Source organism: Mus pahari, chromosome 8 (assembly GCF_900095145.1).
Source record: "Mus pahari chromosome 8, PAHARI_EIJ_v1.1, whole genome shotgun sequence".
NCBI classification, from domain to species: Eukaryota; Metazoa; Chordata; class Mammalia; order Rodentia; family Muridae; genus Mus; species Mus pahari.
The window spans coordinates 50,297,495-50,309,872 of NC_034597.1; the positions used below are offsets into that span (position 1 = coordinate 50,297,495).

At 44.1% G+C, this 12,378-nt stretch overlaps 1 protein-coding gene across 1 annotated transcript in view; it reads right to left on the reverse strand.

Annotated features, from left to right (window-relative positions):
- Positions 1-347: 347 nt before the first annotated feature.
- LOC110325764 (PHD finger protein 11A-like) overlaps positions 348-12,378 on the reverse strand; it is a 142,843-nt gene continuing 130,812 nt past the window's right edge. The window contains exons 2-9 of the mRNA XM_021203869.2: positions 12,062-12,183; positions 9,993-10,100; positions 7,276-7,409; positions 5,491-5,540; positions 4,430-4,561; positions 2,767-2,838; positions 828-994; positions 348-657 (exon numbers count right to left, since the gene is read on the reverse strand). Of these exons, the coding sequence (XP_021059528.1) occupies positions 442-657; positions 828-994; positions 2,767-2,838; positions 4,430-4,561; positions 5,491-5,540; positions 7,276-7,409; positions 9,993-10,100; positions 12,062-12,160 (978 nt within the window). The 5' untranslated portion in view covers positions 12,161-12,183 and the 3' untranslated portion in view covers positions 348-441. The remainder of the gene's footprint in view (positions 658-827; positions 995-2,766; positions 2,839-4,429; positions 4,562-5,490; positions 5,541-7,275; positions 7,410-9,992; positions 10,101-12,061; positions 12,184-12,378) is intronic.

Genomic DNA, 12,378 nt, shown 5'->3' on the forward strand with positions numbered 1-12,378 from the left:
CCCAGAGGATCATGGGAGGAATGAGAAATGTGGATGTGAGAGGAGTCAAGGGTTAGAGGCAGTGTGGGCAAACAGATCTGATGCATACTGTCAGGTAGGGAAAGTCTTAGTCTTCCACATCCCCTATTCCCAATGGTGCTCTAATCAAAAAAGCCAGATTTAAAAGCTGGAATTGGTCTTGAACATGAAGCATTCTCTTGTAATGACTGGGGCCAAAAGTACACTTTTAAAGAGTCTGATGAAGACCCACAAAACTGGTAAACACAGAAGGGTGCATAGTGTCTTGCTACAGCTGAGGGCTGCCTGGGACTGTATTAAATAAACTGTGGACTGACTCTTCACAGTGATTTTGACAAGCATTTATTAAGTGTGCTAAATATTGGTAATGTAGTGAACAGAAATCCAGGATAAAAGCAAGCCATGCACAGGACAGAGTCTGCTCTATTCTGATGGAGTTATTAATACTGAGAGGAGACCATGATGAGACCGCCTGCAGGAGCAGCAGAAGCAAGAGAAAGGTCTAAGATTCCACTTAAGGCTGAGCAAAGGCTCTGGTGGTGCTGCCCTTGACTGGGGTGGGCAAGGTAGGCAGGAAGACTTCCTCGCTCCTTGGAGAACATGGAGGCCCGATCCAGTTTTCCTGAGGAACAGCTTTNACTGTCAGGGGAAAGCAGGACAAGTGAGATGAGAAGAGAGGAGACGAGAAACACCCAGCCAGGGATGGAACATGGATGAGCAGTAGCAGGTCAGAGCGGGAGGGCACTGTGGATCTGTCACAGGCTGTCTCCTGGGCCTGCTTGCACTTCAGGAGACTCCTGGCATCTGACCTGGTGGTCCTCAGGAGGTAGCAAGGATCCTGAAGTAGAGCTTGAGCAGTCCAGGTCCCCATTTTCTTGAAATGAGCACAAGTTTTGTTGTAAGTCTGCAAGTGCCTCAAGCTGCTGCTTCATCTCCCTTTGCCTTTCTTCCCATTCACAAGCTTTCCTCTTGATTACTTTAAAAGACAGAAAGTGGCTTCAGCGTATGCAGGGATTTCGTCAGGAATAGTGTACCGTCTCTAATCTGATTCGGTTCAAATATCCACTCTGTAGCAACCGAGCCTCAAATGAGAAGACAGAGTGGTCTGAAGAGACAGCCTGTTCATGTCCTTGCTGCCCTTCCTCACTCACGATGGACACCAGCATGTGTCACGTGACTTTGATACCTTCATGGTAGAACAAGGTTACACAGTACCCATTCATTCAGAGACTAGAGCATGAGGCTGGCCTCCCAGTGACAACTCTTTCAAGAGCACATGTCTTGTTCTAGGGACATTGTTACATCTCAGCTTTTGGTATGATTTAGGAACAGAAAATGTTGACTGTAAAAACCTACCAAGGTGATTTTAATTGGGTATAGAATCCTCACGATTGAATCTTTAAGTTTTAGTTATCAGAATGACTGCATACCTGCAGTTTGCTTGAAATAGTCAGCTGAATTATCCAGAACAGAATGACACTATATCAGTTAGTGTCTTCAGGTGCCCCTCTTATACACAGTGTGACATTTTCCAGACACATAACTTTCATGGTAAGTGACACATGTAAGTCCAAAGGAAATACAGCCTTTTGGAGGTTGTTTTTTTTTTTTTTTAAAGCTAGTTTTATTAACAGACATCAAGTTATTTTTAAAGTAAGTTCTCTGGAACTAAAACTGAGTATTGCATAGTCCCAATGAGAACAAGTAACAGGAAGTCAAAATGAGAGAGGCTGTGCACACTGAGGTGACACAGGCAACCTGACTGCTCTTTAGGGAAAACCTGCAGCCATATAGTTTTACTGCCAGGCACATGTGCAGAAAAGATCATTGTAGGGCAGTGTGTTATGAGTAAGGGACAGGAGCTACTCATACAGTTCTGTATGACTCTCCCTCACCCATAGCCAGAGGTGCAGCACATGGACATGTTTAGTACTGAAAGAGGCCATAATAAATGCAGGCTTATTATGATTTTCAGACAAGGTCTGGCTGGTACTCAATCTTCCTGCCTCACCCTTTCAACTGCTGGGATTATAGGTGTGCACCACAACACACAGCTAAATGCATCACATTTTTGAAAGACTGGATCTTTGTATTCCTGTCTGCCTAGTACCATTAAAAACAAGGAGGTGGGGATTGGGGGGAGAAAGAAGAACAACCACCAAAACTTCTTCCTGATTACTTGTGGTTTTTTTTCCTTGATTAAATTTAGAATTCTAGTGCTCAGTGCTTCACGCCATGAGGTTTGAAGATAACCCTAGGAAAAGAATTGGACATCTCTTCAAGGGAGAGGGAGACAGGCTATAGGATGGGTCACAGTTGCCTCCATCTTGCTGCCTTAAAGCCTGCTCAGCTCCAGCCTCAGCCAGTCTGTACAAGGGTCAAAGTGCTCTGAGTAAAGAACTTGAGTTGTTTCTCCCTCTCAGGGATCTCGTCGGTGTACAAAAGTATTTGTGTGTCTACCTGAAAATCACAGCATTCCGATCAAAGCACCTACAACGTACTGCATTTTCTATAAAGTGATCTGTCTGTCTGTCTATTGGTCTGTGTATCCTCTATCCCTGTGTATGTGTATAAGTACACTTTTGCCTGTCTTTCTTCTGACTGTATTGTGCTCTGCTGTAATGGGCTTTTTCAAATTTAACAAAAACTGTCTTTGAGAAAAATGTTCACTGTTTTGTTACCTGTCATTTTGATTTGAATGATAAGTGACTCTAAAACACACTGTTCCTTATTTTATGAATCACCTACCTTCTTGGAATTGTATTAATGTATCTTCAAACAGCCCACTCTCAAACAGTAAGTTCTCGATCCCTTCATAGTCTAGAGGGAGAAGCAATGTGTTACCTTTATTGTGAATAATCCCACAGGGAGAGAGAGAAAATAACCCCAATAGGAAGAGGGGAGGCTCAGAGGAGGGCAGCTCAGTNCAGGCCCAGCAGGGACCCAGGAGAAGCATCAGCTCACTGTCTGTGCAGCCAGGACTTCTGGGGAGGGAGCCCCAGGTGATGTGGGTGAATGCACCCCCAAATTGAGCATTCTTGGTCTTGAGAAAATTACTAAATAAAATTATGTAACAGATGGGTACCTCAAAAGTGTTTACTGGTAATTTATCATTTGGTTTTGTCATAGAGAAAATCATGTTTAAGTTCACATTTTACATTGTCCCTTACACTGAGAAATACACAGATTCCCCTAACAAGGAAGTATAAAGCTTGTAGCTCATTTAATTGTAGGTTACGGGAGGTCACAGGAGCCATATAGTTGCACACTGTAAGTGGATTTTCTATGCCCTAGGAGCCATTCAGAAAGAATCTCCCACTATACAGTTGATCCAAAGGACTCCATAGCTTGGCAAGATGACTCTGCAGGGAGGGCTGCTTGCTACCCACCTGATGACTTCACTGCTAAAGTTCACTCCCTAAACACACATGGTGGAAGCAGAACCGAATCCTCTGTCCTGCATCTGTGTGCTGGGACACGGGACAATGTAATATGTAATTTTTTGAAAAGATTTATTTTAGAGTGTGTGTGTGTGTGTGTGTGTGTGTGTGTGTGTGTGTGTGTGCATGTGTCTGTGTGTACATGGGTTAGGTATCCTCAGAGTCCATAAGAGTGTCAGATCCCCAGGAGCTTCTGGTCCAGGCAGTTGTGAGCTGCCAGGCATGAGTGTGGGGAACCAAATTCAGTCCTCTGCAAGATTTATGTGCACATCAGCACCGGGCTACCTCGCCACCCTTGTAATAATTTTTGCAAGCCCCTAGATTTATTAAGATATAGAATTTGAGACACATCAAAATTACGACCTAGGGGCTGGTTCCCAGCACCCATGTTGCTGAGTATGAGGATCATACTGTTCTATTATCTGTTGGTACTTGAACACCCATGTGCATGTAAACACCCACACACACACACACAAAAGAAACATAAGTTTTTGAAAGTCTATCTGAAAACAACAGCTGTATCCACAACAACAAAACCAGCCAAACTAGCACATCAGTTTCAGTGATGTCTCCATCCAGCTGTGTGCACCTCTGGGAAACAGACCTCCTGGCCTCAGGGCATTTTTGGCTCTAACTAGAGAATCTGTATCATTCATGTTTTGTTGATTAGCTCCAATTCTCTAGATGACTTTATGTTGTGTATGACAGTTTTGCCTCTATGTACACATAGGTACCGTGTGTATGCCTGGTAACTGGACAGGACAGAGGGTATGGAGTTCCCCTCAAACTGGAGTTATGGAGTGAGACACCATGTAGATACTGGAAACCGACCTTGGGTCCTCTCAGAGGAGCAAGTGCTCTTCACCAATGAGCCATCTCCCAGCCCATGGTGTGTGTTCTTAAAGAATTGGTTAAAGAAGGGCTGGGGAAGCGTGGGGAGGTGAGTTTTCTAGCATGCCCGTTCGCAGTACCTGACTCTGAGGCAGTCTCATCCATGAGTCGTCCATGAATTGAATCCATTTTTTCTAGGATGTGTTCAAATAATTCATTAAGAAGTCCTGCTTCCTGGCATTTCTTAAGGAAAGGAGCTTTGACAGCTGCATCTAAGAATAAAGAATGCATCTTTAGGAGGAAATGGACAGCTATTTGCATCATGTGGTCACTTTATACTTTATCAGTTGATAGGTGAGCGTACTTGTCTCATTTTTCTGTAGCTCAAATAGTAAATGGTTCAAAAATGAAAACATTTCTCTACTTATTTTTTTTTTTTTATTGGTTTTTCGAGACAGGGTTTCTCTGTGTAGCCCTGGCTGTCCTGGAATTCACTTTGTAGACCAGGCTGGCCTTGAACTCAGAAATCCACCTGCCTCTACCTCCCGAGTGCTGGGACTAAAGGCGTGCGCCACCACGCCCGGCCATTTCTCTACTTAACTGTTTGAAGTGATGTGGTTTTGTAAAATTTACTTTAAATGCTTGAGATGACAGCCACTCATGTTTGTCACAGATTTTGTGTTGTAAGGACATTTATTCCCTTTATAGAACAAAAGTCACCTGTCCCTGTGAGGGGTGGCATACCACTAGATTCTGGCTTCAAACAAACCTATGGGCAAAGAGTTGGGCAGTCCTATCATCCTCAACAAGTGGGTGCTTCTCAAAGATAATTACCAGCCGGGCAAGGTGGCACAGGCCTTTAATCCCACCATTCAGGAGGCAGAGGCAGGAGGATTTCTGAGTTCACAGCCGGCCTGGTTTACAGAGTGAGTTCCAGGACAGCCAAGGCTACACAGAGAAATCCTGTCTCGAAAAACAAAACCAAAAACAAAACAAACAAACAAACAAACAAAAAAAGAACAGTTGCTGCTATTCCAGTTGACCCAGGTTTGGTTCCAAGCATCCATAGGTGGGTTACAACAATCTGTAACCTAAGGTATCCACACAAAAAAGTGTACATGAGAACTTACAAATGAGAAGAAATTAGATTATTTCATATTTTGCCTACATAATATTCTTTAAGCCCACTTTGGAAACTCACGACGTTGTGTGGGTTGTTGATCCTCTGGAGCATGTTTTCGGCAAAATAATCTGAAAATACAGATGTTCAAAGAATCACTGAATCTTTTAATTTGTAGAGATCCACTAACCTTTGTCTCCCTGGTGCTGGCATTAGAGCTGCATGCCATGACAGTGCCTGAAGTATTCATTTTTAAAAAGAATTGTGTTCAAGTCCATGTCAAATTGTCAACCCACATTCAGTGTGGGTGAGGGTGGCCATTGTCTTTGTGGCCTCTGAGCAGTAGAAAGAGGACTTCAGTCTCTGAAGGTGTGAAGCTGGCTGACTATTTTGAGCAGTCCTAGTTCCTATGCTGTGATGAGGGGCATCTAAGGAACTATGGTCTAAGATTTGAAGCTTCAGTCTGACCACCCACAATCTTGTTGATCTTCACAGTTCACACAGACACACGTGCAGCACCGTGGAGAATGACTTTTCAGATCAGCATGTGCCCTCACTAGAACTTGGACTTGGCGAGCGTCTTGAGAGACAGAGAAGGCAGCATAGCAGCCTAGAGAACAGGAGTGAGGAGCTGCAGGGCACTTCTCTGCCCGGGCTTGTCTTTGCCTTGGCCCTTTGAGACCTCGGGTCCTCCAGTTACCCCCGTGCCCTTCCCAGCAGCACCCAGGTTAGTCACCTCCTCTGGACCTGGGACCTCTGAGCACCTTTCATTTGGTCTCAACTGCATTCCCAGAGGGACTTGGATTTGTGCCTTCACTTCTCCTGTACATTGATTTTAGGCTTTTACTACCATGCTTGCCTGTGAGTTTTTGTAATGCAAAAGGAAGTAGAGAGAATATTAGGATAGACTCCCTCACCTGTGTCCTCCCCATGCCCAGTGTCAGTAATTTTCAAGTCAGGATGAAGCCCCTTCCTGCTTCTGCCCCTCCCATGAGTCAGTGTTCCTTGTGGCCTCTCTGCACCCATCCCCCAACCTGATGCTACCTTGTAGAGTTCATTCTCTCCGAGTATTCCTTAGCACCTTGTGAAGTATCTCAGGTATTCTGTGAACCACAACGTTTACATTAAACTTATAACAGCAGAGAAGCCCACTCGTTCCTTGCTGAAACAGTTAATTTTTTTAAAATAGAGTATTTTCATGATGGTTAATGAGCATATTTTTAAAAGTTATCTCTGTAATTTCAAGGCCAGCTTGGTTTACTCGGTGAGATACTGACTCAAGAAATAAAAACTTGTTACAGCAGAGATTTCGTGTGTTTAAAAATGACTGACTTAATAAATCGAGCTCTTTGTGAGCATAAACAATAAAAGTGAGTGTAAGAATACAAGCCACTGTTGGTTTCTCAGTAATTCAAATATAAAAAATCCCTGTTGAAAACTGAATGAACTTTTACAAACAGTGACAAGCTGGGGGCTGGCGAGATGACTCTGCAGCTAGAGGTGCTTACTGTCAACTCCAACAACCTCAGTTCTATGTCAGGATGCGAGTGAAGGAAGGTGTCTTCCTGTTGCAGAGAAGAACAGACCTGGACTGACTCCTGTCTCGTGTAGGACATGCAAGCTTCCATTAGGAATGAGGCTCTCCCAGGAACAAGAGAGGACAGAGAAGATTTAGAAAGTCAAGCCCTTGAGTAGTTCCTTTTCCTGTCACGTGCAGAAATGTGAAGCCGAGAAGTTCCTACTGGCATCCCATAACCCTGTCCTCACATGAAACTCATTTGCATGAATTGAGAAGTATGTCACAGGCTAGCCACGCTTTAAGCACCCCCAACCCTGCACCATAGTGTTTTAAAGCTACTTGATTACTTATAAGTTCCATGATCTTCATCAACTTGTAGAATTGCGTGGTCTTCCTTGGCACAGGATAAATGGTAATTCTTGGCACAGGACTGTAAATCACATCCCACGGTGGCTCCTTTGTTATGACAAAATGAGCATTTCTATAGAAGAATAATTCACAATGAGTTAGTACTGTTTCTTTGCTAAAAAGTAAGGATGCCATTGAATATTGTTTAAGCCAGCAGCCATGTGTTTTTGTCCTGGTTGTCTCTGGCATATCCTCCATACCCACACTAAATAAGCATTAGATTTGGTAACCCATGAGGAAGTTTCAGCAAAACTGATGCCAATTGGAATCAAAGGCCTGGCATAGACAGATGTGTTATGATCTACATATATGCAAAAACATTAGATGATTTCAAAAACAGTCTTCCCCTTTAATAAAGACTTTTTTTAAAAAAATAGCAAAGCTGTCAGGCTTCTTCATCACTAGATAGACACTTGATTTGGGGTCCTTGAGCCTCAGGCCAGAGCAGCTCCTTTTTTAGTCACTAAGGCGTGTATGACCTCAGCTGGCACTTGCTACAACTTCCTCCTCGACATTCCTCCCTGGAGAGGTGGTGCTTGTGCCACGGAGTAGCACTTGAGGATCCTGTACGATAAAGTGCACCATTTCAGATTTGTAGACACTAAACAATAAAGGCACAACGGAATACAATATTTCCCTCCTCCCTTGGTTTTATGTCTCTATCACGTTTTATCTGAAGGTGGTATAGAGGTGATTAGGCATTGTGTGGCTACAGGAGGCCCTTCAAGCAGTACCAAAATCTAATGCTATAATAGTGAGGGGCAAACCGGCCATGCCCACGTCTGACTGTCACCATCCTTTGGCTAAATGAGGTCCAAGCACAATGAGCCCACTCTATAGAGCAAGAGACAGTCCTCGTGGGATCCCAAGTAAGGATCCCATGATAACACATAAGGAAACATAACGAAAAGTCAAAAGTAGGTAAAAACCAAGATTAAGATATAGATAGCGTTCTACAGCACATACATGAGCAGCTATCCAATTGTAGAAGAGCAATGGAGCAGCGTGAATCGTGAAAAGGATGAGCCTGCACCCTCACGCCACAGTTGCTGACAACTCTGCAATGAGGTTTACTCATCCAAGAGCAGAGGACCTCAAAGGAGAAAATTACTCCAGAAGATCAGGCTATAGACATTCCTGTTGGGAATTTACAAAATTACTTAAGAATGTGGGAGGGCCCAGCCTCTTGAGAGTGGAGCCATCCCTTGGGCTGGTGGCCCTGGAATCTATAAAACAAACAGTGAGTAGCTCTCACCTCATGCACCTTTTACATCCATTTCTGTTACCCCACACTTCCAAATGTATCTGTTTCCCAATAGGAAAGTCCAAGGAAACTCTTAAGGATAACAGCTGCTTTCTCAATATTCTATGTACTCAGCTGCCCTCATTCTGGACCGGGCTGTTTCCACGTACCCAAACTCTACAAGAGTGGTTCTCCAGTTGTGGGTCTCGACCATTGGAATATGTACTTCTGATGGGCTTACAAGCTTAGGATCAGCTCAGTGACAAAATTACAGTTATAAATGACCAAAGAAAATAAATGTATGGATGGTGGTTCTTAGAACCACCCGACATGTGTGTTTACTTTTCATCATGCCCCACACTATGAGACCCTCTGTTCTGCAATCTAATGGTTCCCTTCCTTAACCATCTGTGAACAGCAAATCTCACAGAATGATAGAAGTGTTTGAGTTCACATTGTCTAGCCACTTTCTAATTAGGAGAATTTACATGCAGCATGCTGGTACAAGTATTTGAAAAAAGAACATACTGGTGTCTCTAGTGATTGACACCTTACTGTGGGTGTGGTCAGACATGATACACTCAGACTTGCCATCCCGTTACTCATCTAAAAATGGCCTTTTATAAATGTAGCCAGGAGACCCAGTGGACCTCAGAGATACAGCCTTACCCGTCCTTCTTTCCTGGAGAGTCCCCTTATGCCCTCAGCACCAAGGCAGATGCTGACAGTGATAACCACCCAGAACTGGTGCAGAAAGACATGCAGTCACCCTTGACCTTCAGAAGGCATCTTACTCCATGTCAAGGAGCCTTTTGCTCTGACTGCTGCCTGCAGCTTTGTGGCACCAAGAGGACCAGCTAGCTGCTCTGGGGCAGGAGAGCAGAAGAAAAGCCTAGATGGTGCTGTTGAGCTGCTGAAATGGGTGTTTGCTCTGCTGGAATGACAAGTAAGGACTTGTTCCAGCCTGTCTGACCAGAGTTTTCATGCAGACAGAAGCATCTCAAGACTGCTCTCCTGATGTGTGGGACAGTTGGCTGTAAGCAGACAGTGTCAGCTGAGGGAGTGTCTCACAGTCCACCTTCCAGCTCTGCACGTTTCTCAAACCCTGCTATAACATAGACTCTGTTTTTAGATGAAAGTTTTTTACTTTTACTTCTGTGTATGTGTATCTGAGAGACCAAGTATGTTAGTACATGTGCCTGTGGAAGCCAGCAGAAGGTGTCAAATGCCCTGGAGCTGGAGTTACAAGGAGTTGTGAGTTGCCATTTGGTGACCAGGAATGAACCCAAGTCTTCTCGAGGGACAGTGAACAATTTTAACTGCTGAACCCTCTATCGAGGCCCACGATAGACTATCCTTTGAATGTAGCCCCCAAGACTCATAATTTATGAGTAATAAAACATGTCAACTTACCAATCTTCTTCCTCTCCAGATCTCTTTCTTTACTGATTTGAGATCAAAGTTTCTAACTGTATTAGGTAGNTCAGGGGCCTCACACTCCACCAGTCCTGATGAATACAGCTGCAGGAAAAATCACAGATTTGGTGTAAAGTAGCCCTGACACACACAAGTCAGCAATGGTTTTGAAAAGGTCTGCAGAGGAGTGCAGAGTGGGCGATGGTTAGAGCACTGTGCAGCAGATGAACAGACACAAGCCTTGGACTCCTGTGAGAAACCTCAGTCTGCAGACACAGTTGTACTGGGTAACAGATCTCTATTGATGCTGGAGCCAGGCAGACAGTGGCTCCTACAGCACTGTTCTGTGCCTAGGAATGCAGAGCAGGCTCTGGCAATGGCTGAAGCCATGCAGTCAGAGAAACCAAAGCAAGGGACAGAGGCCATTCCTGATGGCTTTCCAGGTCTCCTTCTTAGACTTCAAGGACTGTGCCTACCATGTGGCAGACCTTCACTCGTGAGTTGTTGAGATTGGGTCTCACTATAACCTAGTGGGGCTTCAGCATGTGTACTGCCCTTCCACTTTCCTACAGGATCTACATTCTGCTCCTAGCTCTAGGCCACCAGCTCACAACTGTCTTAACTCCAGCACCAGAGGGTTAGACACATGTGTACACACATACATTGAAATATTTTTAAAATGTTACTAAATATGCATGTGTGTGTGTGTGTGTGTGTGTGTGTGTGTGTGTGTGTGTGTGTGTGTGTGTGTGTGTGTGTGTGTACTCTCTGTGATGTGTGTGTATCCTCGTGTGTTCATGTTCAGGAATGTATGTATCTATGTGTTTGTTCGGTGTCTGTATGTAGAGGACAGAGATTTAATGACTGTCATTCTATACAGCTCTTTGACTTTTTTCTAAGATTTTTTTTATGAAAATGAGTGTTTTGTCTGCATGTATGTATGTGTATCGAATGTGTGCTGAATGTGTGCTGGTTTCAGCACAAGTTAGAAGAAGGTATTAGATTCCTGGAAGTGGAGTTACAAATGCTTGTGAACTAACCCTGTTTCCTGGGAACTGAGTCTGGGTCTTGTCTGCAGCAGCAGCTTCACCACAGAGCCAGCTCTCCAGCCCCTCTCTACTTTACATTTTGAGATAGTTGCTCCCTAACTTGGAGAGCTCACAATTTCAGCTCACCTGGTTGGCCAGCAGGCTTCTAGAATCCTCCTGGCTGCACTCCAGCCAGGGACTGGATGCATGGGACTGCAGGCAGTAAGTTCGCCTGTGCCCTGGGGATGGAAGTCAGGACTTCATGCTCATGTCCCCAGCACTNCAGTAACTGAGCCACCAGCTCTCTAGCTTCAGATGAAGTTCCTGAGTTACATAAACCTCAAAGATCTACCTGCCTTCAGTTGAAGGTTAATGACACAGAGAAACTCAAAAACCAAAGAGCATGAGAAAAAGTTGTGAGACTTTCAGANGCAAAGATTTTTCATAAAAATGATAAATTATGATGTGAACATTAATCCTTGCATGTGNACAACAGCAAATGGCCCTGGGAAGTGGTTCTGTCCTTCTGCCATGATGTGGACTTAAGATCTCTCTGTGTTTCTGCTGCCCTGCTCCAGTTGCAAGCTTAGTGCATGGGTAGGTTGTACTTTATTGTGATTAAAAGTTGCTCTTTTAAAACTACTTAGAGAAAAAGTTGGGCAATGCTAATGTCTGATTTTGATTGTTAGATTGTACTTATGTGAGAGAAGGTTTTGCACACTCAAACATACAGGACAGATGATACCTAATTTAGCACAGATCTGACAGCTCCACGTGGCCACACGTCCCATGAGTCTCAGCACTCTGTGGCAGATAAACCTAAAGGAGCATTTCCAACTCAAAGGCCCTTTGTGCATGGAGACATGATTTATGTGATGATAATCTTCTATCAGTGATCTTCCATGGTGGTTGTGAGCCACCATGTGGGTGTTGGAAAAGGAAACTGATTCCTTTGGAAGAGCATCTAGTGCTCTTACCCACTGAGCCATCTCACCAGCCCCACACATGTAGTTTTAAGGTTATTTACCAGTAACTTACCAGACAGTTTTCATGAGCAGCTATATTCAGTGATGGTGCAAAGTATATCTGACTCCACTCATGGCCTTCAGGGCAGAGGGCACATGTCTTTTTCTCCATCTTTTCTATAATTGGGCAGTCACCTAAAAATGACATCCAGGTTAAAACCAAAAAGCATTTAGATGGCCTTGCTAGCTCCTCCAACTTAAAGGAGCAGACAAGGCCCTGTTCTTATGATAGAGTCTTAACTCCTGGACCAATTACAGATCAACAACAATCTAAACGGTGAAAAGTAGCTTCTCCTCTGTGGTACAGCCTCTGTTCAGTGCTGAAGATCA